The sequence below is a fragment of the Artemia franciscana genome, chromosome 3 (assembly GCF_032884065.1).
Source record: "Artemia franciscana chromosome 3, ASM3288406v1, whole genome shotgun sequence".
Classification (NCBI taxonomy): Eukaryota; Metazoa; Arthropoda; class Branchiopoda; order Anostraca; family Artemiidae; genus Artemia; species Artemia franciscana.
The window spans coordinates 21,646,051-21,673,221 of NC_088865.1; the positions used below are offsets into that span (position 1 = coordinate 21,646,051).

The 27,171-nt window shown below is 36.7% G+C and overlaps 1 protein-coding gene across 2 annotated transcripts in view; it reads left to right on the forward strand.

The window, feature by feature from the left end:
• The window catches only part of LOC136025008 (mucin-2-like), a 65,931-nt gene that overhangs the window by 17,955 nt on the left and 20,805 nt on the right, over positions 1-27,171 (forward strand). For both annotated transcript variants that reach the window (XM_065700634.1, XM_065700635.1), the window contains exons 4-8: positions 2,549-2,691; positions 12,212-12,386; positions 13,912-14,070; positions 15,138-15,283; positions 19,716-20,013. In XM_065700634.1, the coding sequence (XP_065556706.1) occupies positions 2,549-2,691; positions 12,212-12,386; positions 13,912-14,070; positions 15,138-15,283; positions 19,716-20,013 (921 nt within the window). The remainder of the gene's footprint in view (positions 1-2,548; positions 2,692-12,211; positions 12,387-13,911; positions 14,071-15,137; positions 15,284-19,715; positions 20,014-27,171) is intronic.

The window sequence follows — 27,171 nt, forward strand, 5'->3', positions numbered from 1 at the left end:
ATTGATAGCCTTAGTCCCTAGAGGGGAGAGGGGGAGGTTCCCAGTATAACTCCACCCAGGAAAATTATGTTTTGAAGGTGACTCTTGCCCTCCTCTTGGGCATCCATACTCAAAACAAAAACAGGAAATAGATAGATTCCTGGGGTTTTTACCTCTGTCCTTCTACCCATCAACTTGTTAAAGTCTTCAGACCAGTCCCAGCCTTTCTTCATGGTAATTTTAATGCAATGAAAAACTTATTATTTGAAATTGTTCTCCCCAGAAAAAGATCATAGCTCCTGAGCCTGAAGGAAAACAAAACGGAAATGCTAAAATTTGGTACAAGAGCACGAATGTGGCTTTTTGTTCTCAGAAAGCTATTCCACTAGATTGTTGAAGCCTTCAGGATTGCAGCTGCAATCTCAATTTCTAATCTCCATCCTTTCCTACTTGGAAGGTGTGGTATATTGTTTGAAGATCTGTCTAAACATTGCAAAAAAATTCATCTGGGCATAGTCTTTTTTTTTCTCTCATTCTCGGAATTGGTTTGAGGAATTTCAGGGTTTGTAGTAAGCTACTCATAATTTTTTTTTTTTTTTTTAAGAAGTTAGTACTCAATTGTAAAGAGCCTTCATGTCTTGAGGGCTGGGAAGGAGCTAAGGTAGGAGATCGAAATCCATGAGCTTTAGCCACGATTAAATTTTAAACCCATTCCTGAAATTTTCATTCACCCTGCACAAATTTGATTTTCAGAATAAAAAAAAAACACTTTTATTTGCTCAAACTTGGACTCTGCTCCTTGAAGTTCCTCAGCGCACCAGTTATAAAGTTAGCTAAAACTCACTAATCCGTAAACGGCGAGAGTAATATCTCTCATATACTTCTGGTCCTTATTCAAGGTGGATATATCATCTGACGGCAAGGTGCGGTAAACTGGCTCACATGCTACCGCTTAAAGCAGTTAGAACGTCTTCAAAGATTTTCAAATGCAACCAGTGTAGAAGTTAAGCTCGAAAATGGGACCATCAAGGGTCTCGGAACAAGTGGTGGAGAGCAATTCGTTGAAATGTAGTTGAGACACAGCTAATTGCACATGTCTCCCGATCTTCAGTTCAAGATGGCGCAGTACCCCATTGTAAACGCCAGTATTAATAATCGTTCCATCGTACCCTAGAACAAAAATACGGTTTAAACCTCCGGGCACTTCTTCTGTTATATAGTCTTAGACACTTTCAGGAATGGCCAGACTTCATCCTGAAGCTGGTGTAACATGATTAAAGTAGCTAGACCCTAGTTCTTTCATCAAGAAATAGTGTTCCTCTACAATTGTTCTTTGGTGGTACTTATCATCTTAATTTTCTATTGACAATGTTTTTTCACGTGGGCCATTGAAGTAAAGACCTATTAAATTATCATTGTCAATGATCAGCTCTTCCCAGTCCCACTTTTAAGCTCTTCCGTTGCTCGATACCTTTCTCAAGCAATTTTGTTCTTATCAATAGCTAAAGATTCAGTGAGAAGGCCTACGTCGTCCAGAAACTATGGCAGCCCTAGCTTCAAACGATACCCCGAATCTTTGGCTTATTAAGGTGGTATTTGAAAGCTTCCTTCGCATTCGCAAAGAGGATAAAGTCGACGGTCTGGGATTTTTGTAGTCATCAGGTTCAGTTTCCTTATCCATTGCATCATCATCTTCTAATACCTTTGGTGTTGATTAGGTCCTATCACCATCAGTATTGAGCAGAACGCAGTAGCTTGAGAACTATGAAGGAATTTTTTTTATCTTCCTTTCAGCATTTTGTCATAAATTAATAATTTCAGATATTTTTCTAATTTCAATTCAAGAAATAGAATTGTTGTTAAGGCACTAGTAATGTGTATTCATTTTGTGTAGTCTAGAGATTTTGATCTGGGAACTCACAGATGAAAAAATCTATTTTGAATTGTTTTAGAAATCGCGGTGAAGTTTTGTTTGAAATTGAACAAATTTCAAACATTTGAAATTTTGAACAAATTGAAATATGTTTAAAAAAAAGGTGGTGAATTTGCACAGAAGTTACTTACTTATAAAGGCATCTTTCATGCTTCACTCCAAAGGTATCATGAAAAATTCGCTTTTTTCGACCCCCCCTAACCTTGAAGCGACAGATGTGACAGTCCAAGCTACAGTAATTGACACTGTGAACTGTCTGTTTCTTAGCAGGTTAATTCAGACGTGTAAACCGCCCAAAAATTTTTCATTTAGTTTTCTAGTTGTGTTACAAAGTTTATATGTATATTTTTAAGCAAACACAAAAATATAGCTCCAGTAAAAGCACTTGTCCATGTATACCATTTTACAGGGGAAACTTCCAAGTTTTTTGCTATCAGGGGTAGTGAATCTGATTAATTTAGGCGGCTAGGACCAGATAAGATTCCGGTGTGTTGAGGGGAGAGGGGGTCTACAACCACAATAATATGTGCTTTTTCCCTAAATTTGCCTAAATTTCTTCTGAAAAACACATAGAACTATCCATTATTTAGCTAGTCTGTAAGAAATATGGGCTCTAAAATCGAGTTTCTATTCAAGAGCATTGTTCACGAACTGGCGATGTGCTGCGGAGAAGATGTGTCCGAGGAAGAGAAAAACCTAATTGAATCAAGACTGCTTAGGATCTTATCTGGCCCTTTGGATTTAGAAGTCAAGCCTGGAAATGATTGGGAAAGCGAAGAGTAAGAGTTGAATTTCATTATTTTGTCAACGTTGATCAGGTAATTGAAATATATTTTGATTTAATTTTTTTTTCAAATGGTTTACCTTCAGGGTAAAACATTACTGAGAACTCAAATCTTAGGCCGTATTTCAGAGATTTTGTTCAAAATCCTGAAAATGTAATAAATTATAAGTTTTTCGTTCTAAAAACCTCTTTTTTTTGTCCAAATAAGATCTTCGATGTGGGTTATGTTTACTCATATAACTGATCCGAAACAAGTCATGTCAATCGTTTTAATGCACATCTTTTTTAGTTTCAGCTTGACAGACTGTGTGAGAGATGGCCTTAAATTGGCTGCGGGGATTCAGAATATTTTATATGAGGGTGATTCAGGTGGTTCAGGTTTGTGTTTTGTGATTCAGAAGTTGTTCGGCTAAATTAATATCCACAGCCAATCTCTTTAAGCTTTGCATTTATACAAAAAATTGGTCTGACCCGGTTTTTTCGTATTCTATTTAGCTTTCAAGTTATTTAGATTTAGGGTATTTTATAATAAAACCCCCAAAGATGCATTATATCCCCGTTATGCACTCGGAGAATAGGATAGGAATCGGAGTCTTTCGATATCAGCTTAGTTTTGTTGATGTCTTGAAGGCATAGAAACAGCTTGTGGTTAATTACATCCAAAAGACCAAAAATATATTTTGCAGCTTTTTCCTCTTGTGAGACTCGTGCCGTGTAACATACCGCCTTTCAAATTACTGCTGTTGATATATTACTGATATATTATATTCAAAATCAGATTCTCCAGTTTTATTTTTGATTATAATTAACAGACAAGGTTTTTGGCTAGCGGATGCTAATACACTTTATTTTGCATTTGTAAGGTATACATCCTAGGAAAAAAAAACTTTTAAAAATATACAACGTTTTACGAAAGTAAAACCAATTGACACTAATATAGGTGGGTTATCAATTCCTAACAACCAAGAAAAACCTTACTCTCTAATCACTATTTAATTTACTCTATAACCTCCCATCATTTGAAGGAGTTTATTTAGACTCAGTATTCAATATGAATACTAAGGATGGCAGCTACCTTCTTCTTCTTCTGAAAAGCTGTGCGTGAAATCCATAATAGACTCCTTTCGGATTCTAGCAGGTTTCTTCTAAATCATCAGATAATAAAAAAAGGCTTTCTTTTTTTTTTTCAACGTCAACACAATCTTTATATAAACTAAGTTTTTTCTTCTATACAATTGTTAAGGGATATAATATTCTTGATTAACATATAACAAATGCAATAATACAAATCAAAAGGAAATTAAGAAATGTCGGATTCGTTGGCTTATGGGAAGTGCAAGAACTCGAAATGCCTGTTTCCAGGAATGGAAACAGGCACTACCAATGCGGCTCTTCCTACTCACTCTCGCTCTCCTCTGCATTGGAGAACTCTATAGGTAAACTGACTCAAACAATATTAATATCAAGGAGAAAATCGATAATACTTTCGTACAGGAAAATTTCATCTCCTACATTATAATTGGCTTTAAACAGCTCATCGGTATTTTTATTGAAGATATGGATGTGCCCCCCTCTTCTTACAGTAAGATTTTGAGCTGGAAGTAGAAGATTCAATTCATATAAGTGCCTCTTTTAGACAAAACTCACCTCTTTGACAATAAGACCTTCCCTCCTTGTCTTTCTAAGGATGTGCTTTGCTTAAGAGATAGAGATAAGATGTTCAGTTTCAAAAAATGTCTACCACAAGCCCCGAAGGACCAAATTCGCATTTCGGAAGCATAAAACCGTAAAAATAAAAAAATAAAGTCATAAAAATAGCACAATAACTAAAACACTGGCTAAACAATGCCAAAAACAGCAAAATCAGAAAGGCAAAAAGTCATTCATTAAAAAAATTAAGCGGCAAAATGTCAGAAAGTTAAAAAGTTAAAAACTAAAACAAAACTAAAAAGAGCGAGATAAAATTAGTGTTGAAGATTTAAAAGAGAACATAAACAAAGGGGAGGGAACAAAAGATTCAAACGAACATGAAACTTTGGTATCACCAGTACCAAAGAAAACAAAAGGAAAACTAGCGGCTTATCTTATCAGTAATGAAGGGGATAAAGGTTTTTTCATACCTGGAGGTTAAGCAACGGAGGGGGGACAAGACAGTAATGGGTTCAGAAACAGTACGTGGCAAACGGTGTCTGGATAGGGAGTGTCTTTTGGGGAAAATGTTTTCCGTGCGAAGGTTTATTGTTTTATTTTTTGCAAAACAGAGGCACAACGTTCCTCTCCTGTGCTCAAGAGTTTCCAGCTTGGTCTTTTTTAAAAGAAGCGAGTATGGTACCTTAGCCTCTTTAAAAATTATTCTCATGGCTCTTTTTTGAATGGATTCAATTTTTCTGATTCATCACGGGATATGCCAGGATGCCAAACTGGACATGCATATTCTAGATGCGGGGGGATAAAGGAAGTATAGGTCCGTAAAGAATAGGAAGGGGGGACGTTAAATTTATTCAAGAGCTTAAGGAAAGACACTTTAAATTAGAGGAAATTGTAACCTCAAGTAATTTAAAGGAAGACACAAAAGTATCTTGGGGAATAGGGTTGAGGAAAAGGATTAAGATTTTAAGGAAACCTATTGGCATTATCATAGATTTAGAGGGTTTACTCTCATGTCCAAGACCGCAGCGTCATCTGCAATATCATTGAGGATACCTATAGGGTTGCTTACTAAGTTTTGTTAGCAGGTTTCAACAACCGTTAGGTCATCCATAAATTTCTATCTGTCGGAGGATTCCTTAGCGAGGTTGTTTATCATAACAGAAAAAAGGAGGGGACATAGGAGATTACCTTGGGTAATCCACTGTGGACAGCGAGGGGACTGGAATAATGATTCTGATATTTGACTACCTGTGATCCATTTGATAAAAAGGAGGCAACCGATTTAACCAGGAAGGGATCAATATTGAAATCAGTTACAAGTTTCTCAACTAAAATACTGTGGTTAACAAGTTCCTTTTGAAAGTCAATGGAAATTAAATTTAACCAGCGATTAGGTTTTTCAAGAACTTTCCCATTTAAGTCAATAAGAAAAACAAGGTAATGGGAAGTAGTAGTGGATTTGATGTCCCAAAATTGTCTCAGGTCAGTAAAAGGTAGAATTTTCTCCTTTAGTCAATCTGCAAGGAATCCTTTATATAGTTTAGAGAATATAGGATTGAGTGAAGTAGGATGAACACCTTCAAAACCAGGTTTTCCGCCCTTATTTTCAAGGGGGGGGGTATGAAACCCTGTTTGCAAATTTTCGGATATTGGCCAGACTCAGTAATCTCATTGAAAAAAAAAACAGACAAAGACTTTGAGAGAAAGTCACTAAAAGCACTAATAACAGGAAACGGGATATCTAAAGGGCAGACACTTGTTTTTTGTAGTTTCCCAATTTTTCTTTCGATCTGATACGGAGGGGATATGGAGGGGATAGCAGAGGGCAGAACATCAGTAGGTAATAAATAAGACAGTACCGGAAGGCTCTGGACGATGGAAGCGAGGAACTTATTAAGATTATTAGTAGTAACTTCTGGGGGTTGAGGTCGGTTGAAATCAAGCTGGTCTAGATTCCTACCATGCAACCTTTTTTTTTACCTCGGAATACCAATTTTTTGGTTTACTGGTAAACAATTCTTTGGCCTTGTTCATGTAGTAGGATCGGGCAGATTTACGTATTTCCTTTTTAATTGCTTTTTTTAGTTTATTAGTTTCATCCGGTTTATCTGAAAAGATTCAATTTTTTCTAATTAGTTGTATAGGTTGATTAATGAATGGGTTGTCACTTGAGCACTTTCTAAATCTTTTTTCTGGGAAAGAGATTAGATACTTATCGTTTAGCTTTTTGTGAAAGGTAGTGATTTTTTCATCAAGATCATGCAAATTATAAATATCAGACCAATCCTCAGTACTCAGCCACGATCCAAAAGAAAGAAGGCCAGCATTTTGAAGGGGGCGGAAAGAGCCATAGGTTACTGAGAATGTATGCTTAAATTAAAGGAGGGGGACAGGAGGAGGGGAAAATGATAACTCCCACCCAATGGAGGTAGAGCTGAGGGGGGATTATAAGTGCTGTTAAGATTAGCTAGAATGACCTCTAGAGAGGTTTACCCTAATTGTTGGTATTGTAACTATTTGCTTAACTTCTAGAGAGGAGCAAATTGAATTCATCTCAAGTTCATTGGGGTCACCAACCAGAAAAAATCCAGCGTTTGGGTACTTAGAGATAACAAAATCAGCGCGGGTCTGCAACTGCTGGAGAAATTTGCGTTTAGCATTAATAATTTGGTTTGGCGAGTAATAGAAGACAGCTGTTGCAATGGTATTGTAGGGACGGTGGAGTATTTTAGGTCTAATACTTACCCAAAGGATTTCATCGTACTCAGATAAATTAGGAACAGGAATAATTTTTAGGAAAAGGTTGCATTTAGTAAAGACATGACACCACCTCCTTTTTTTCCAAGTGGGTGATCCAAAGGACGGAGCTAAATAAACTCTGAATAATTCGACAAACGAAGAGACCTTTGGTCATGAGACTATACCTCTGTAACAGCTATAACGTCAATTTGATTTAATTCTGATAGCACCTTGAGTTCAGTAAGTTTGTCAAAATTAGTGCTTTCGGTGTTGGTGATTAAAATTTTTGGAAATTTAAAGCGACTGGGGAAACGTGACTGTCGTTGAGTTTCATTTATTCTTGGGGTGAGTTTTAAATTTGGGCTGTGGGATGGTGCGGATAATTTTTCGGGCAGATTATTTATTGCAGGATAATTTTGCATGTAGGAACTCTCAAACCAGAGTCACATTGGTAGGGTACCCACGGGGAATAAAGTGCAAGGGATGGGGGAAAGGTTTCCTGTTGATACGAGAAGAAGTCAAATTGGGAGTGTTCTTTATACGGAGAGATGGTAAGGCAAGATGATCCTAGGAAAGAGAAGTAGGGTGGAGGGTATCTGAGAAGGGAAGGGCCAGGTTTATTTTGGCAAAAGAGGGATGGAAGCCAGAACCACTTATTGAATTCTTGGACGCACTGAGAGGATATATGTCTATGGGATGTGGATTTTTGGAAGGGATGTGAGTAAGGGTAAGTTTGGAGATAGTCCGAATTGGGTAACGTGGTCTAAGGGGTTGGGTCGACCGGGCACGCGTACTTACCTGGGACGGAGGATTGGGTGTCGGATGCATCTGGTATACAGGGGGATAAGACTAGAAGTCGACTGGAACACGACCCAGGGGAGGAGGGGGTCGCGATTGTTTTCAACGTCACCCTAAAGAAGATTGGATTCTAAGCCAAACCTCTGCCACCGGTGATACGTGAGCAAAACAGCACGATTTGTCAATACAAGCTAAAATAGGACAAAGGTCAACATGATCAAAACTGCACCTATCGGAAATACAAATACCTAAATTAAAATTACGACAAATATGTAAAAATATGTTGTAACAGATATGTAGCTTACGAAATTTACAGAGACCATGTATAAAATGGTTACATATTACATTTTTTTTCCTGCTTATTCTTGCCTTATCTTTCGTTTCATTTTTCATAAGTTTCTCAAAACGATTGCTATACCATCATGTGCATACGCTTTACCATTACCCTTTTTAGTCGTTAAAAAAAAAGTGTTGTTGTCATCTTTTAATTTCGACATACAACCGGAAGCCAGTAAGCTACTCGTGTCTTCGGGAACTTGTTACTTTACCATAGTAATAGAAGCAACGTCTGTATCTGGCCAATAATAATGTAAAAAGCATAAAGAACGCATCAAACGAAAAAGTGATTCAAACGAAACTTGAAATTTTGATAGCCCTTTCGAACAGAAAAAGTCTTTTTTTTTTCTCGATAGACTGCGTTTTTCTGCAATTGTATACTAAAAAAGACAATTTTGGCCCAAATTTGGACAGCGATGAGTTACCTCCAAATCAAAGTTCAGAGTGCCTTTAAAATTGTAAATGAGCTTGAAATCTCGTAACCTTGGGGAAGTTTTTCAGATGTGAGATAATTCCATTTGTTTTGGATTTTTAACGCCACTCTTTATTTTCCTTTGAAAAACACTTTTTATGGCACTTGGTATTAACCAAGTGACATATAGCAATCGCAAATTCTGTCGGTCTGTCTGTCGGTCTCGGTTTTCTACTTTAGGCACTTCCAGGTAAGCTAGGACGAAGAAATTTGGCAAGCGTATTAGGGACCGGACCAGATTAAATTAGAAATAGTCGTTTTCCCGATTTGACCATCTGGGGGGGGGGAGTTTTGGGTTGGTTAATTCGGAAAAAATGAAGTATTTTTAACTTATGAGCGGGTGATGGGATCTTAATGAAATTTGATGTTTGGAATGATATTGTGTCTCAGAGCTCTTATTTTAAATCTCGACCGGATCTGATGACATTAGGGGGAGTTGGAGGGGGGAAACCTAAAATCTTGGAAAACACTTAGAGTGGAGGGATCGGATGAAACTTGTTGGGAAAAATAAGCAAAAGTCCCAGATACATGATTGACATAATCGGAACGGATCCGCTCTCTTTGGGGTTGTTGGGGGGGGGGGGGGGTAATTCTGAAAAATTAGAAAACATGAGGTATTTTAACTTACGAACGGGTGATCGGATCTCAATGAAATTTGATGTTTAGAAGGATATCGTGTCTTAGAGCTCTTATTTTAAATCCCGACCGGATCTGGTGACATTGGGGGGATTTGGGAAGGGGAAACCCAAAACTTGGAAAACACTTAGAGTGGAGGGATCGGGATGAAACTTGGTGGGAAAAATAAGCACAAGTCCTAGATACATGATTGACATTACCGGAACGGATTTGCTCTCTTTGGGGTAGTTGGGGGGGGGGGTTATTTCTGAAAATTAGAAAAATGAGCTATTTTTAACTTACCAACGGATGATCGGATCTCAATGAAATTTGATATTTAGAAGGATATCGTGTCTCAGAGCTCTTATTTTAAATCCCGGCCAGATCTGGTGACATTGGGGGGAGTTGGGAGGGGGAAACCTAAAACTTGGAAAACACTTAGAGTGGAGGGATCGGGATGTAGCTTGATGGGAAAAATAAGCACACGTCCTAGATGCATGATTGACATATACCGGAACGGATCTGCTCTCTTTGGGATATTTGGGGGAGGGGTTAATTCTGAAAAATTAGAAAAAAGGAGGTATTTTTAACTTATGAACGGGTGATCGGATCTCAATGAAATTTGATATTTAGAAGGATATCATGTCTCAAAGCTCTTATTTTAAATCCTGACTGGATCTGGTGACATTGGGGGAAGTTTGGGGTGGGGGAACCTAAAATCATGGAAAACGCTTAGATTGGAGGGATCGGGATGAAATTTGGTGGAAAAATAAGCAGAAGTCTTACATACTTGATTTACATAATTGGAACGGATCCGCTCTATTGGGGGGGTAATTCGGAAAAATAAGAAAAAAATATGTATTTTAACTTACGAAGGAGTGATCGGATCTTCATGAAAATTCATATTTATAAGGATCTCGTAACTCAGATCTCTTATTTTAAATCTCAACCGGATCAAGCGTAATTGGGGGGAGGGCATTTGGGGGGACCGGAAATCTTAGAAAATACTTAAAGCGGTGAGATCTGGATGAAACTGGATGGGAAGAATAGAAACCTGTCTAAGATACGTAACTGACACAACCGAACCGGATCTGCTCTCTTTGATGGAATTGGGGGGGGGGGTAATTTTGAAAATTGAAGTATTTGTAACTTACGAAAGGGTGACCAGATCTTAATGAAATTTGATATTTAGAAGGATCTTGTGCTTGAAAGTTCTAATTTTAAATTCCGACCAGATCCTGTGATATTGGAGGGAGTTGGAGGGGGAAACCGGAATTCTTGGAAAATGTAAAAATTGGGGTATTTTTATCTTACGAATAGATGATCGGATCTTAATGAAATTTGATTTTTAGAAGGAATTCATGTCTCATGGAGGGGCAAATCTTGGAAAAACACTTGGAGTGGAGGAATCGGGATGAACCTTGGTGGATAGAATAAACAAATGTCCTTGATACGTGATTGACAGAATCGTACTGGATTCGCTCTCTTTGGGGGAGTTAGGGGGTGGGGTTCCGTGCTTTGGTGAGTTTGGTGCTTCTGGACGTGCTAGGACGATGAAAATTGGTAGGCGTGTCAGGGAGGTGCACAATTTGACTTGATAAAGTCGTTTTCCCAGATTCGACCATCTGAGGGGCTAAAGGGAGAGGAAAAATTAGAAAAAATGAGGCATTTATAACTTACGAGTGGGTGATTGGATCTTAATGAATTTTGATATTTAGAAGGACATCAGAGCTCTTATTTTAAATCCTGACCGGCATTAAGCCTCTTATTTTCCTTTTTAAATCGATTTATTGATTCATAGAATTTTGTTAGAGCTCATACCAAATGATCTCTTGGCTCTTAGCTCTTCTCGCCTCGTCACGAGTGCCATATGAGCTCTTAGCTCTTGTTATTCAATTTAATCCTTGAAGTAGGAGCAGATAATGTCGAAATTTCTAGGAGTTTCAAAATGATACTACAGTCTTCAAGAGTAAGTTTGATTTTATAATTTTTAAAGATTCCAAAATATATTCTATTTTTAGTATTTTTGGCAGCATTCTGTTAAAACAATCAATGTCCCAATAAAAAGTAAAAAATTCTAGGATCATGTAGGCGAAAAAGGCAAAAACAAGTAGAAACTAGACGAAAACAAGAATCCGTCAAAAATGCTTTAGAATCCGTTCCTGAACCTCTCATTGTATGTACTGCAAATTTTCTGTCCAGCTCTAAATAAGCGCCTATGGGAATCTGGGGAAGGTAAATAGAAAAAGTATGCGAAAGCACTGGATGGCTTGCCCCCGACCCCCATTTCATTTCCTGTCTGAAAGACCATGAAAAGGAAATCAGCACCACCGGCTTGAACCGATGAAATCTAGCTCTGTTTCTTTTTTTTACATTTCCTTTTTCTATAAGCCGTATAAAAAAGAACCATTTAGCCTTACATTGTAATTTTTAAATTTATATGTAAATTGTTGAAAAAAAAACACGTACAAACACTTTAAAGCTGCTCATTTTTCTGTAAAATTTTGAAAATGTGTGCTTCGTTTTTGGGCTTTATTACGTTTTTGTATTTAGAATAGTACCGCGAAATGTTTTCTTTTCATGGGGGGGGACTAATGTCCTCTGGTACTTAAATTTTGTGACAAAGGAATTAGCCCTTTTAGATTCTTCGTGGTTTTATTTATGTATTTTTCAAGGAGATATAGTATAATTTTCGGAGTAAGGCAATTTAATGTTTACAGTTACTGCATGTTCAAATTCCATTGATTCATTTTTCATGTCTTGTCATTTCACGTAGTTTTAATTATGTTGTTTTCATTTTATTATTATTTTTTGTTTGCTATCCTGTATGTCTTTTTTGTCCTTCTGTAGTAACAGTATACAAGAAACATATGAATAAAATATCTAAAAAATGGAATTTTTTTAGTGAGGACGATAGCGGAGAACAGGATTCCCCGAAGTTTCGATTGAGCGATATTCGGTTTTCTGTCATTAAAAAAAGACGCCTAGAATGGGATGCCCCTCCTGGACTTCGACTGTATGATTTCCTGAAGAAAAGAAAAGAAGCGAAACCAAGTAGCTCTTCACAACGGCAGCATCTTGTAAGCAACTCTTTCCGGAGATTCACTTTTTGAATTTTTCCAATTTAGTGCTCGTTCTATTTAACTAAATGCCTCTTCATTTTGATGTCAATCCGCACCACCATTACTCATCCGCCCCGCCCAGCTTCTCTCCCTTTTCGTGCTTTTTTGCTCACAGAAGATTCAGTTACTGAACATCTCTGTTTTTTCTTGAAACTATGTGATAAATCATTACATTTGTTTAAAATGACCGACAGTTTTACATATATATATATATATATATATATATATATATATATATATATATATATATATATATATATATATATATATATATATATATATATATATATATATATATATATATATCCCTGCTTTGTACTAGTGATGCCGTGTCAACTGTACAATAAAGGGAAAGTGACTAAAAGGGTAAATTAAATTATACATGTTTTCTGGGTCAGTTTTTATGCGAAAAGAATCTGTGATATCCATTTATCTCTAACTAAACCGTTTCCTTAATTTTTGGTCTTTATATTTGTCAATCCGTCAATGAAGCTCATAAAGGTGTTATAAGTCAAAAATAATACCGTAAAAGCATTACTTTTTTGGCATTTAAGACAATCTTTGTAAATCAAGACTGTTCTGAGAGTGGTGTTGCTTCGGTCCTCCTAAGCTACCCCTCTCATTGGTACGCCCCTATCTCTAACAGACCACCTATACAGTGTGCTTTCTTATTTCGTTGTTTCTTTGTCTCATTTTTTCGTAATCTTGGTTGCAGTGATAGCTGCAGTTTAGTAAAACATGATCCACAGTCCATAGTAACCGAAAGTTTAAAACTACATTAAAAAAAAAATGATGTGTGATTCAGGAATGATAACTATTATATAGGTTTAGCTTAATAGTAAAAGTTTATTGCGAAAGCAATTTTTTGTATGAAATTTTAAAAAATGGCTTGAAAATTCTCGGAAATGGTATCGAATGAAAGTAAAAAAGTGCAACATTGGAATCAGCATGGCTGAAATTCTTGTATACTGGCCCGAACATGGCCAATATTCTGAGAACTATTGAAAGGCTATTTATGTAATCCCCTAGTTTCATAGGCCATAATGACGTATGGTGTGCCATTCCTTCCTAAACATGCGTGGAGTCCGTAAAAAATGGAACATCAATAAAGAGACGATTTATCCATTAAAACTCATTGAATGCCGCAGAGATGCACACCATTTATTTGGGTGTTGGCCAGTGGTAAAATACTCTTTACCTGAGACTAAGGGAATTCCAATGCAAAAGGTACTGTTGAAAAGAAACATTGATTACTCTCAAGACGTTTCGGAAACGGACAAATTGACTATTACAGTTAGCAAATTACCCGGTTTTCCATGGTATTTCAGACATTCTTGTAACACAAAAGGGGAGTGGTTAGTTTACTCCTCTTAGTTATCCTCCACTTGGTTACGCCTCTCTCCCCTAACATCCCATTACCCATATATGTTTTTTATTTCTTTGTCTAATTTTCTCATTAGTCTAATTATTCCATTCATTTCAGCGGAGAAAGGAATACTTCCCTCCATTTTGGATGGAAAATCCTTCCGAAATTGTGCCACCTAATGAAATTGTTGATGTTGTCCAATTTGCTAAGGTTCAAGATAGACCGGCTGAAACAACAGATTCGGGCCTAGTCCCTTTAGAGGAATACATATTTGAGGTGATTGTGTTTTTGATAATTTCTCTTAAGTCACCAAAAATTTGGTTGGGATTGTCTTTTCATTAAATCTCAAATAGTACAGCGTTATCATAGTCAGCGTAATAGCGCTGACTTAATTAAGTCAAATGGCCTCATCATAAGTTATAGACAGATAAATAGATAAGTTACGGCGTCGTCATGAGCTAAAGTTGATCGTAGAAAGCTGGGAGTGGTTATTTAATTTGCAAAGCAATGGTTTTAATGTCAATGTCAACCGCCGAAATCGGTAGCCAACCAGTCTTTTTTGCCATGCCTTTTATATACTCATTCGACCAGGTGAAAGTTTCGAAGTAGTTTTATTCAGAAATGCTGAAAGTAAAAAAATCTCTGGAAGTAACGTAATGGGCATAGCACTTGGCTCAAAAGTCCGAAACATTCAAATTTAAAAACAAAGGCTCCATAGATAAATTTTTGATGAAAGGTGGGCATAAATTTACTTTATTGACATCATGACTGTCCAAAGATCTCAGCCAAACTGTCTTCAGGACCAGAGCCATGTGTTTATGCTGTACACTCTCCCTCCCAATCCCAACTTCACTAGTATAGACATATTTTGCCATATTTGATTTGTACTTGTTCAGGGATAATTTAGAGAGCGGCCTCAAATGATTAAATATCCCCTAAATGTGAGCATGATAAGTAAGTAGTTCACATGTACATATACTGCCAATACGGTAAGAACACATTTCGCTAACTGTGTTAGATCATACGTCTGAACCGTAGAATTGAAGGATTTTTGTCTTTATGATTTGAGTAGGTGAAGAAGAGGTTGAATCTTGGTGTTCGTCGTAAAATGAGACTGTCCTAAAATCAGAAGAAATAGCGAGCACCAATGTTTTGCGCATGGTGTTTAGTTTCCACCAGTGTTGACATTTAAACGTTTCTAGAATCATTAATTAAACTAAAATGCCAGTATGGTTCTCTTAAAGCATAACACAGCAAGTAGTCTATATTTATGTCCAGTATGACGTCCTTTTGCTAATTTCATTTTGTATTTACTAGCTAGACTATCAAAATTATAATTTTAGGCTGACAAAGGTCCCCAGGGCCAGGGAAGAATTTACTTGGTTCGACTGACAATACTCCATAGAAGGGCAACTGACGAATTTGTTGGAGAGCTTTATGTTGATAGAGATTATAAGGAGAATAATCCAAGCAATGGATCTCTATGCAGGTAATATCTCCTACCTTAGTCATCTTTTTTTTATATAAGGTGAAATTTTGGTGTTTCAGATCGAAGAGGATTGTAAATATGTAGAAAAGAATAGAATGTTAAATAATAGTAAAGAAAAAGAATAGAATGTGTAGAAAAGAAAAGAATAGAATGTGAATTAAAAGCTTGCGTCCTTGTTGTGAATTTCGGGTTTTTGGACTGAGTCTCAAAACCATGGGAAGGAGGTCTCTCATTCTTTTAGTCATCATGACACTTATTAGGAGTGGTTTTTGGGCCTGGGCCAAACTTAATCAGTAGTAGCAGTTAATGCTTTACTTATGGTTTCTGAGTCCTGGACTAGTTTAACCTCTGCAAGAGTAGAGGAGAATGGACTCTAAATTATCCTAATCAGGACATCTTTCAGAAAGGATCGTTAGATCTGAGCCATATCTAGTAGGGAGTAAGGTCCAGTGTTCTAGTTCTGCCCTCTGTGGTGCCGTGTTGATCCATCTGCTGTGGCAGGTAGGGGAAGGAGAGTGTCTGTATTCTTCCCGCCACATTTACCACCCGAGGAATTCATATCCCAGTGAAACGTGGTGGGAGACAAGAGCCATTGCCCTAGCTGTGCCTTTTCAGGAACAGGACTTGCTTGCAAAGTAAGGGTCATCCTTCAACTACAACTTCTGTAATAGCTCTTTTTAGTGTTCAGAACTTTTCAGCTCAAACAGAAAATAAAAAAACTTATGAAATCAAAAGTCAAGTTCAAATAAAAATTATCTCTTCTCACAGGTCTGTGATCACGAAAAGAGTAAACACGAGAAGAGAACAGAGGCCCAGTTTTAGCTATGCCATGGGGCAAAATAGTTTAAACTTGCGGGAATAATAAGGAAACAGAAGCATATCCGAAACAATAGTGCGGAAAGGTCTCACGCCACTTCGGGAAAAATTTAACTGTTGGCTGTTATCTACCCGTTAGCGGTGTTCTTTTTTTTTACCTTCAAGTATTTCCTTTAAATTAATCTACAAAAACTATAACGAAATTCTTTACAATGATTATTTACTTCAATAATAATTAATCATTTATGTAGTATAACTAATAATTATTTATAAAAAAAAGTCAAATTTCTCTACTTTCAATTTCCACAATCCTTTGATTTATTTTTTTTAGCTATCACTTATGAACAGCAACGTCTCCTTGTTTTATGTACAATGCAAACCCCAGATTTCCCAAAGAAGCTCAGTATATCTCTTTTCATAATTTTCGTGAATGTAAATGGCATAAATTTCCGATTGGTGGTTTCAATTCACCCAATCGATATCCACAGGTCTGTAGTAGTATTAATAAATGAAGATGATGGGTTTAGCTTGTCATGGAACTCCTTGCTTACACGGCCTATTTGAAAGATTCGTACAAGTTTATAGAATATTCAATAGCCATCTAAAAACCATGATAAAAGACTTGTGGCAAATCAGATATTTGACTGTACTGTACCTGGCGCCACGAATTTAGGAATAAAATTATATAGAATAAAAAAGGTCTGCTTGATTTTGGAATGTCCACAACTCTTTTCTACTTATGTAGTAATTTAGAGAAGGTTGTTAACATTGAAATGCTGACAGTGCACCCAGCTATTGGATCTTGCGATCTCAGTTCAATTTTTCACTTCATTCAAAAAGCATGCGACGGACAGAGCCGATTATTAGTTTCTGTTGTCATATACACATGAAAATCAGTCGACAAGTCAAAACTAACCTGCACAAAATTATAATATATACAATTAACAACAATAATCCGGATTAAAAAGTCGACCTGACATTAAGCAACTTAACAAACGAGGGCACAAAACTAAGCTCATAACGAGCATCTGACACAGTCACGGGTTGAAGTTGCGGTACATGCTCTGCAACGGGCCTGATTAGCCTTACCCGTGCTGGTTGATGTTGGGGAAGGAGGATCTCGTTTGTCTTTTTAACAGGCAACAAGAAAAAAGCATATAGGAGAGATAATAGAGAGAAATAATTGGAGATTCGTAAATTTTCAATTGGGAAGCTATAGCTGATTGTGATCGAATAATTTAGAGAAACTAGAGCCGGGAATGTATGATATATATTTAGAAATATGTAGTTTCACTGGAAAATAAATACTTTAATGTATTTTGGTATCCAAAAATTGTATTGTGACATAACAGCGTCCCCGTTTCTCTTTTTGTGTGCTAGGATTAAGGAAGCAATGGGGGAGGAGCTTTATTTTTAGGCAAGGCTTAATAAAGCGGAGCTAAAGTGGGCAATATTAGCAAGAGGAAATTTTCACCATTTCGTGATAAGAGAAAATACCTGGAAAGGGCGAAGGTCCTTACTTTTGTCCAATATCTTGAGATAGCAAGGATGATTTAATTGTGTTTTGTTGTTTTTTAAAAAGGGTGAGGGAAAAAAGTTAAGGGGTGGAATACGAGAGAGAGGTGGGTGGGTGTAATGTTAAATGATCGAAGTTTTGTTGGGGGATTAAAAATTAAAAAATACAACTATTATACATTCTCTGTAATAAAAGAGATCATTTTCTGTAACTTATTGATAATTTGATTTGGACTTAAGGGTGCGTTTTCTTTTATGATTTGTATACTGTTATATTTTGTATTAGCCATGGCCCATAAAGGCTTTTAGTGTTAAGATATTACATAATAGATTAATACATTCTAAATAGATAAAGTTTTAGTTTGTTTAAACTGCATAAATACCTAATATGCCAAGACTAACCTTAATCTACCTAAAACTACCAAGACTAAATAGCCTTGATTAGAGTTGCCAATCTTTTAATAATTGGTCTACATAAGCATTCACAACCGATCAATTTGGTAATGTATCCTCCTCTCCAATCTCCAACCCTTAAGTCACCATGCCATAATTTAATGTACCTATTGAAGATACATTTAAGAGACTAATGAAATTAAACCCAAATAAGGTCAGGAGTCCTGATGGGGTTGGCTATTTAAGGAAATCTACTCTAAAATTGCTTTATTGATAATCATAATCTTCAGGAAATCTTTAACTTCCAGTATGGGTTCTTGCAATTGGCTAAGGGGGTGTGTTTCTCCAGTATTCACAAAGAACGACAAGGAGTTTGTAGATAATTATGGATCAATTTTAAGTTGCAGCACCGTATCATCCATTTAAGGGTAGTGGATTATCCTGAGGAGAACACGCTCCCATGCACTTCCTGAAATAACTCTACATCAAATTGGCCAGTAAAGACGAACCTAATTGATGTTGGGTCAAACAGCAGATTAATGGTCACAACACCAATATCTCTCAGTAAATAATTTATTCTTGGACATCAGAATTAGATGTTGAAGCTACAAGCTATGGGAATCCTCAAGAAAAATCGACGTTGGATTCAGGGACGTGCATAAGGGGATGGGGCCTTCCCCTCGAAATTATGAATTTTCTTGAAAATCTGGGCACTTTCTAATTATTAAATGAAGTCTTTTTTATTATTGCCCCCCTTACTGGATTTTTTTGTTATTAGAACCCATCCCCCGAAAAAGAAATTCTGGCGCACGTGCCTGGCTGGATTACTTTTTCTAAGAGGCTGGAAGCTGATTGTTCCGGTTTTTAGTGACTATGGGTAATAGATCTTGTCCCACAAGGCAAATATGCTCAGTATTGTTCTCTAGAGAGCCTTACTTGGACCCGTATTGTTTTTGTGATTTATTAATAATGTCCCCTTTGTGAAGACGAAAAACACACCTTGCGCAGACGACTCGGTGCTGGCTGGACTTCATTGTTCCCTAGAAAATTGCTTGGCCCTTAAAAATTAATCTTACTCTTGTATCAAGCCATGTTAAATTTTGGAGTTTTGAATTTAATCTCAGTAAATATATTTTATTGAATTTACTAAGTTATGAGTCAACCAGGTGCATTGACACAAGAGTTGTTTTTTTTGTGTTTCATAACGCTATAATCTTAAAAATGCAAGCATTTATTTAATTGATTTTGCTTCTAATGTAATATACATCTACTCCGGATTTTTAGTGACTGGAACAGTTTCCAGTCAAGGTAAGACTTATTCGCAGTGGGGATAGCTAAAGAAAACGGTAAGTCTTGATTATTCCTCAAGTTCTTGCTGTCTTACACTATCTTTTTTTTTTTTTTATTTAGACTAAAAACTTTGTCGCTAAAAGATAAAGGAAGAAAGACTGAAGCTTCTGTATTTTAATTTGCTCTTTTCATTTCTTATGTTAAGTGCAGACACATTGAAAAAATGTAAAAGCTGCTTATGAATCAGATTTATAAATTGGATTTGTTGCATTAATTTACAGAGGTTGGGTCTTATTAGAGTCTACTAGCCAAACTACTGTTGTAGTTTGTTTATCACCATGAACAGTGTTGTCGCATTAATAGGTCTTTTGTTCAAAAATATAAAACCTTGAGTAAATAAGCATGATTATATTTGTAGGTTTCCACTTGGCCCACGCGGTATGGTGAATAAATATATACACCAATTCACGGAGATATTCACGGAGGAGGGACGTAAGTCTGTTAAAATCACACACAACATGCCTAATCAGCCACCTCGTGTAATGTGCACTTTTGCAATGAAGGAACAGAAGTTAAAGCAAGAGCAGGCCCTACAGCAGCAGCAACAGCAAGCTGCACAACCAACAGCAGACCCTGCGCAGCCAGTATTGCCTGCAGCAAATACTATGCAAGAAACTGTACAAAGCGTAAACACAGTGCCTCCTCCAAATGTCACGGTACTTTTATTGACATATTTTCTTTCGTTCATGCTCTCTCTGCATTTTAGGGATCCAGAAGTACATTTTCCTTAATTGTGGAAGATAATGCTCTGATATTATAGCTTTGATTAGTAAATGTGAAAAAGGACTCTTAAAAATAAATATTATTTTGAATGTTTGCACTATTCTTAGCAGAGCGTTTTATACGGTTTTTTTTTTATTTTCTCTCTTTCTTTTGAATCTATTTTTGGTTGTCTTTCATTCAGTGTTGATTTAGCATTTACTTATCGTTGCTGCTGCGTTAACACTTTGTTTAGTTTACCAAATTAACGGGAGTTAGTGAAACCGAATTTATCAAAGTGCTCGTATTACCGAAAATTAATTTTTTTTTCTTGCGATAGAGTATTTTTATCTCAACTCTTGTGATTATGACAAAACAGTCAGTTTTTGATACTTACGCGTCTGAACAGTAAAAGAAAATCATTTTTCTTCAGTAAAACGTGTACGAAGAAATCCGTTTTATCGTCTCCTGAGCAATTTTGCTTTCCCTTCATACAGAGTATGCACGCAGTGGCCAAATTATTGTTTAATTTGTTCATGTCTTTCTTGGCTATTTTCTTTTGTTATTATTCTTTGCAATTTAAATTCTGCAATTCTGTGAAATTCAATTTCAAACGAACAAATTTAAGGGTAATCGTGGTTCGATGATTGGATCCATATTTGAAAATCCTTTTCACAAGTTATTTGTCCCAGAATTATTTGTTTGTTTTTTTTTTAAGTTTTTTTTTGGTGGCAATGCATGTAGAGAATGGGTTCTGGGGGAAATCCTTGTAGGAACAATATAAGATTGTTATTGCTCATTTTCACATCTGTGTTCGGAAGTTTTTTTAAGGGAGGGGGGGCTGTTATGATAACTTTATTTTTTTTTCTAGATATCTTTTTTCCGCCGCAAAAAGTAACCACACTGTTTTAGATGGAGATGGTCGTTTGTTTCAAAACTTTTGAGAGAAATAATTGTAAATATGAACTATTAGAAAATTCTAAAAATTAAAGCAATTATCAAAATGCTTAGATTGGGCTTGATGTGCTAAGTGGTTCTTTCCATATAGCGACTTGACTGCAGAAAGTGTCGAGCTATCACATAGTATAGGGTTTTCGGAAGGACTGGTATTTCTTAGATAATCTTCAAAACTATGAAAAGCATCGAAAAGATCGTTTAATAGGTTTGCAGTTCGGCATGACAAGTTGACATCTGCCGAGACGCAACGCTGTTGTTGTCTTGCCTGAAAAAGTTAAACAGTTGGCGACCACCAACAAACTGGCGATGTTTGGTTCGAAAATTGTTGGAAATCCATTTACCAGGAATAGGGAAATTGTCATAGGGGGCTCTAAGGAAGCAAAGACAAGCAGAAAGAAGTTCACTTTTATAGAGGCTTGGCGAGCAACAGGAAAATGATTAAAGAAAGTATCAAAAAATGTCTCAAGACTTCTGGAGATGAAGGCTTCTCAAATAGAAGACTTGAGCTAGACTAAGAAGTTAGAGTTAGCGCTGAAAGATTACATACAGAAATAAAAGAATAATAATGGTTAGAAAAGGGAGCATTTAGAAACAAAAAAGCTTGATGAAATAGCTAGGACAGATCATATTTCGATAAAAAAAAAGAAGATAAAAAGAAAATAAAAAGAAGATTGTTCGCTAACCTATTATGTTTCTGTGCATAAACTGAAGGTTCTATGCACAAATCTGTTAGAGTATTTGCACGTCTTTTATAAAAGCTAGAGACTATCATTAAGAAAAATCAGATAATCGCTCGGTTTAAAGCTTTCGTTTCTTTTCGTCGAGCTTTTCCTTTCTTTTTTTTTTTATCGGAAAATGGTCTATGGCAACCCTGAGCCTATGCTAACACGTTTGCCGTAAAAGACTTGTCTCAGTTTTCTTTTTTCACTTTTCGTAAAATTTATAGTATGCGAAAAGCTTAAAGCAGAGATTTTTTTTTTCATATCATTTACTGTTGCGAAATCAATCAACCTTATTTCTAAAAAGAAAACCCAAGCCTGACTTAGAAACGGTCAAAAATTATTAACCAAATAATACCTTGTTCTAAGTGGTAGCGCTAAGTGAATTCATGTAAACCACTCTAAACATGCGGCAGTAGTAGTATTAGTAGTAGTAATAGTAACAGTAGTAGTAGTATGAGTAGAAGCAGTAGCATTGGTATTAGTAGTATATTGGTTTAGTAGTAGTAGTATTGGTATTAATAGTAGTAGTATTGATAGTAATGGCGGTATTACTAGTAGCAGCTGTAATATTAATGTATTGCCTTTATAAGTAGTTGCAATAGAAGTAGTAGTTGAGGTATTAGTAGTAAATGTAACAATGATAGTAGTATTAATAGTAGCGTGCACATATTGCCTTTTGGTCAGGTGATCTTTCCCTTTTAGCATTCTCTGAAAGTTCCAACTTAATACCCAAATCAATTCTTGAGGTATGTTCTTTTGACAATGTACATGTACATAGCGTCTTTTGATTTAGTTTTAAAATATCCCCTCAATATTGTAAATGGAGTAGTAAGGTAGAATTAGTAGGTGTCGTAGCAGTAGTAGTGGTGGTACTTGTAGTTGTAATTGTGGTAGCATGCAAACATTGCATTTTTGGTCATCTCTCTTATCATTTCCTGAAAGTTCAGAATTAATCTACCCAGTCAATTCCTGAGATACACTCTTTCGTTTTGAAAATTCTAAATGTTTAGAATTTCTGATTCCCAATCTAATGAGCCCCCTCCGAAGTTTATATGACCCCCTTTTCTATGGAAACCATATAAGCCCCCGGAGCATAACTTACAACCCTTTCCCCGAGAGCTGTAAGGGGAGGGGTCATCCTCAAAAACGTAATACCTGGATCTTTCAACTATGCTGAACAAAATGGCTATATCAAATTTTTGGTTGGATATGTTTGGAGAAATGATGGGTGACTACTATTTTAATAGTGGAAATCATTTTCGACTATTAAAAAGGGCAATAGAACTATCAATTTTCAATCGAATGAGCCTCTTTTGAGGTTTCTACGACAACTTCTTCTATAAGAAGTAAGCTGGTCGAAAAAAAAAACACAAAAAGAAAATGAATAAACAAATAATACATTGTACCCACATCGCTTTTTACTTAGGCAGCGCTATTGCGCTGCCTATGATTGACTTTCAATCTACTGTATATAATTTAGGTTTGTTGACAGTTTTAAACAATACGAAGTTTGGTACAAATAGAACGGATTAAATGTTCAATTTTTCTCCTAAGCCTAAAGGGGCTTTTCAAGCAACCCATAGTTTGTTATTATTATATGCGTGGTCGGGGGGCTGACAACCCCTATGCCTTCTCAATTTTTGACTTAAATAAATGAAAAGTTATTACAATTTTAGGAATAAATATCAGTATATGTATATTAAACTCACATCCTCGGTCATTTATTATTTTTCAGTTAAGTGCAAATTATGTTCTGGTCTTGAGAAGGCATGGGGGTTGTCAGCCCTACCCTTGTTAAGTTTCGCTTGTTTTGATTTTGACTAGGTTATTTGTTTATTTCTGTTCGTTTTGGTTTTCATTTATTGATTGATGGTGATGTGTGGTAGTTTTACGCTTGGAAGATTATTTGACTTCATTTCTGCTCATTTTTGGTTTAATGGAGCTCTTTACTTTTCTTTGAAAAACTTGTTTTATGAACAAAAATTAAATTAATTTAAAAAAAAGACCTATCGAGGTAAGTATCTTATACTAAGCACTGCAGAATAGTAGTCATGGCCTGTAATACCACCCAATACCTCGTGGGAGATCAGCCTGCTTAATATTTAATTTAAATACTTAAATGTTTTTCAAAAATATTAAGTTTTTGTTTCATCCAAGTATGGTTTGAAAAGTCGTTTGCCGGCTCTTATCTAGAGTTCCACTAGATAAGAGTCGTTCCTGCGTCGTTAGCTTATGAAGTGAGCGTCACCCTCTTTATTTTATTCTCTGCTGCTTAGATTGCTTACCTTGCAATATCTTTCCTAGCCCTGTTTTTTTTCTTGACAACTGATGAATACTATAGTTATAGCATCTTGAAAAAGAAATGAATTGTCCCCTCCTCCAAACAATAGTAAATAAATAAATAAAACATGTGTGGTATTATGAAGAATTTTATTCATAATGTATTTTTGCCCTTAGTCGTTAGCTTTTAAGTGAGGTTTTGTACGGACTCAGCCTTGCCTTCGTTTTCTAATACTGTGTAGCAATAACAAAGCCGGGCGAAAATTTCTGAGCGATAGCGAAGGACACACGTCAACTTAACCCATTTCTTTAGCCTTTCATAGCGGCTCAACTACACAGCTGTAGTATATTATTATTGCGTTGTTTGCTCTTTTTTCACTCTCTTTTTCTAAAGGTCAACCACTACTTTTCATAGCGGCTCAACTACACGGCTGTAGTATATTATTATTGCGTTGTTTGCTCTTTTTTCACTCTCTTTTTCTAAAGGTCAACCACTCCTTTTCATAGCGGCTCAACTACACAGCTGTAGTATATTATTATTGCGTTGTTTGCTCTTTTTTCACTCTCTTTTTCTAAAGGTCAACCACTCCTTTTCATAGCGGCTCAACTACACAGCTGTAGTATATTATTATTGCGTTATTTGCTCTTTTTTCACTCTCTTTTCTAAAGGACAGAGATAACGCAAGAAATGTGGGCGTAACTTCGAAGTTATTGATCGATTGTTACAAAGTGTTATCAATTTACGCCCGTTGTTTCCTAGATTTATCTCTTAAAGGTCATTAAATTCGGGTGGGCCTGAAGGAAAAAGAAGCAAAATCCCATTTGATTGAAGCCAATTGATGTTGATTTTTCATTGATTTGACAGTTTGACTATAGCATGAAATCTTATCTAGTGTCAACATTGTCTTTGATTCTTAACATTTTTTTTTTGTTTTTTACTGCTTTGAATTTTGAATTTTTTTTTCACGTTATTAAGAAAGGGTATTTTGTATAAAAAAAAAAATTGTGTCTTAGAATACTCCCTTTTGTTGTACTCAGATCATACCTGGAAGGGGTAACTCATCTAGCCAGTTTGTTGTAATATATGTAACCTTTTCAAACCTGAACATAGAAAGTGGTGACAGAAAATCCTCAAACTTGATATTGGATATCTGTAGGGGTTAGTATGAATAATTCTAATTCCTTTCTGTTTTTTTTTTTCACTCGGTTTTTTTCACTTTCTGTTTGTTTTTGTTTTTTTTTCATATAAAAATGACAAACGTAGCCATATGTTCACGCCAGGAACTTGGGATAAATAACATTACGCTCTAGAGCCAGCACTTGGGCCACTTTTAGTGGAAGAGAGTAAAGCAGATTTGATCCTTGTTGATTCAGAACCAAACTTTACACCAGGTACACATTATGGGGCTGGTTCCATCCATCACACACTTTTCATAGTGGTACCTCCATATAGCTGTCTTTTCAGAGTAGTGTCCAACATAGTTAAACTGGGTAAATCCACTTGGAAGCCCCTCTTTTGTCGTCGTGGTAGCTCAATTGATGATGGGCGGAGGACGGCCTATCCTTGGACTGAGCGAAACGCCTCTTACTAAGAGCGCATGGGCTATGTTCATCTTGAAATACGGCAGGGACATATGGTCCTTTTTCAAATCTATGCACTCTCTACGGCGTAACAGCCAAGCATTTGTTACAACCAGGAGAGAATATAATAAACTATCCTCATATACCACTTTTTTGACCTAATTTCCGTGCGATACAGTTTGATTAACACATCAGCCAAGTTCACGCCCCCCATCGACTTGTTGTGCTTGTGAACAGCTCCTTGCCTGTATACCTCAATGTGTTTCTTTGTGACACTGTCCCATCTCTGGCATTTATCAAGCTGCTCCAAACAGCAGTAGGAAGAGGCCACATGTACCGATTTGTGGTTGTTTCACTTTACAGTGGACACCTGACTGCGTCCCTCAACTCTCCAATGTATGCTACCCCTCCCCCGTTTCTTCGGAGATGAGGACAGCTCCTTTCAGCCTGTTGCTTCTAATGGTTCCGCATGATTTAGTTCCATATTCATCTCTTAGCTTTTTGATGAGCTCGATGGAGGTATAGAAGTTGTAAAAAAAAACATTATATACTTTGTCAGCTTACCAGACGCTGAATCAACACCACGTCCCGTTTGTCTAGAGGCAACAGTTTCTTTCCCAGTGTAAATCTCGATATCGTATACTACGACACTTAAACCCACACGAGTGAACACCTTTACTCCCCATGAATGGGTTTGTCTTTCAGGCACTGTTTGTACCAGATTATTCCTTTCAAAGGAATCATCTGTTCATCCACGCTGTGGATTTCTTATAGCGGAATCACCTTGAGGTTTTCCCTAAACGCATCATACAAGGGTCTTATTTTGAACAGTTTATCATGTTCAGGATGCCTGGTTGGTTTGGCGAGTGTATGGTCGCAGTTGTGGAAGATATGTATATAAACTTGCGAAACAGGTTGATCGGAAGGTCAATATCGGTGTTCTCTGGCTCAGTTCCCTTCCGTGTTATGTTTCTTTGTACCATTGTAGTCTTCAACCATTAGTACACTTTCGTCTTCTGTTTTTTTTGCCGAGCGCTGTCTTTCTCCTGAGGTACTGGATCATTAAATTCATGATCAGCTTCTGCAAGGTCTAAATCGAACCCATGCACCTGAGAGAGAGGTAGATCTTCCATCGGAGAAGATCGACGGATTGCTCGTTATTGAATGTAGATGAACTAGTGGCAGCTTCTTGAAGCACGGAATGCTCAGAAGTTTTCCTAGACTGAGGTACCCACGACTGGTCGTTGTCGTCATCAGATGACACATTCAAGTCAGAAAGGTCATCGGGAGATCTCTTGTGGAAAATCTTTTCCTCTGACGGCCGTGAATGGGAAGACAATTGCTTGCCAAGTTCCATCCCTTTATCACCTAGAAAAAAAAACTCTCATAAGTGCTGCTATATCCGACAATATCGGTGCATCGTTCTGTAGAATACCCCTCTGTTCTTGATGTAACCATGTGGTCACAGTTGTCCTATACTTGCTGTTCCACCTGTTACTCGAGATTTACTTTCTTATTTTTCACGCCAGCGTAACCATTTGGCCACGATACGAAAAATATCCTTACTCTATCTGG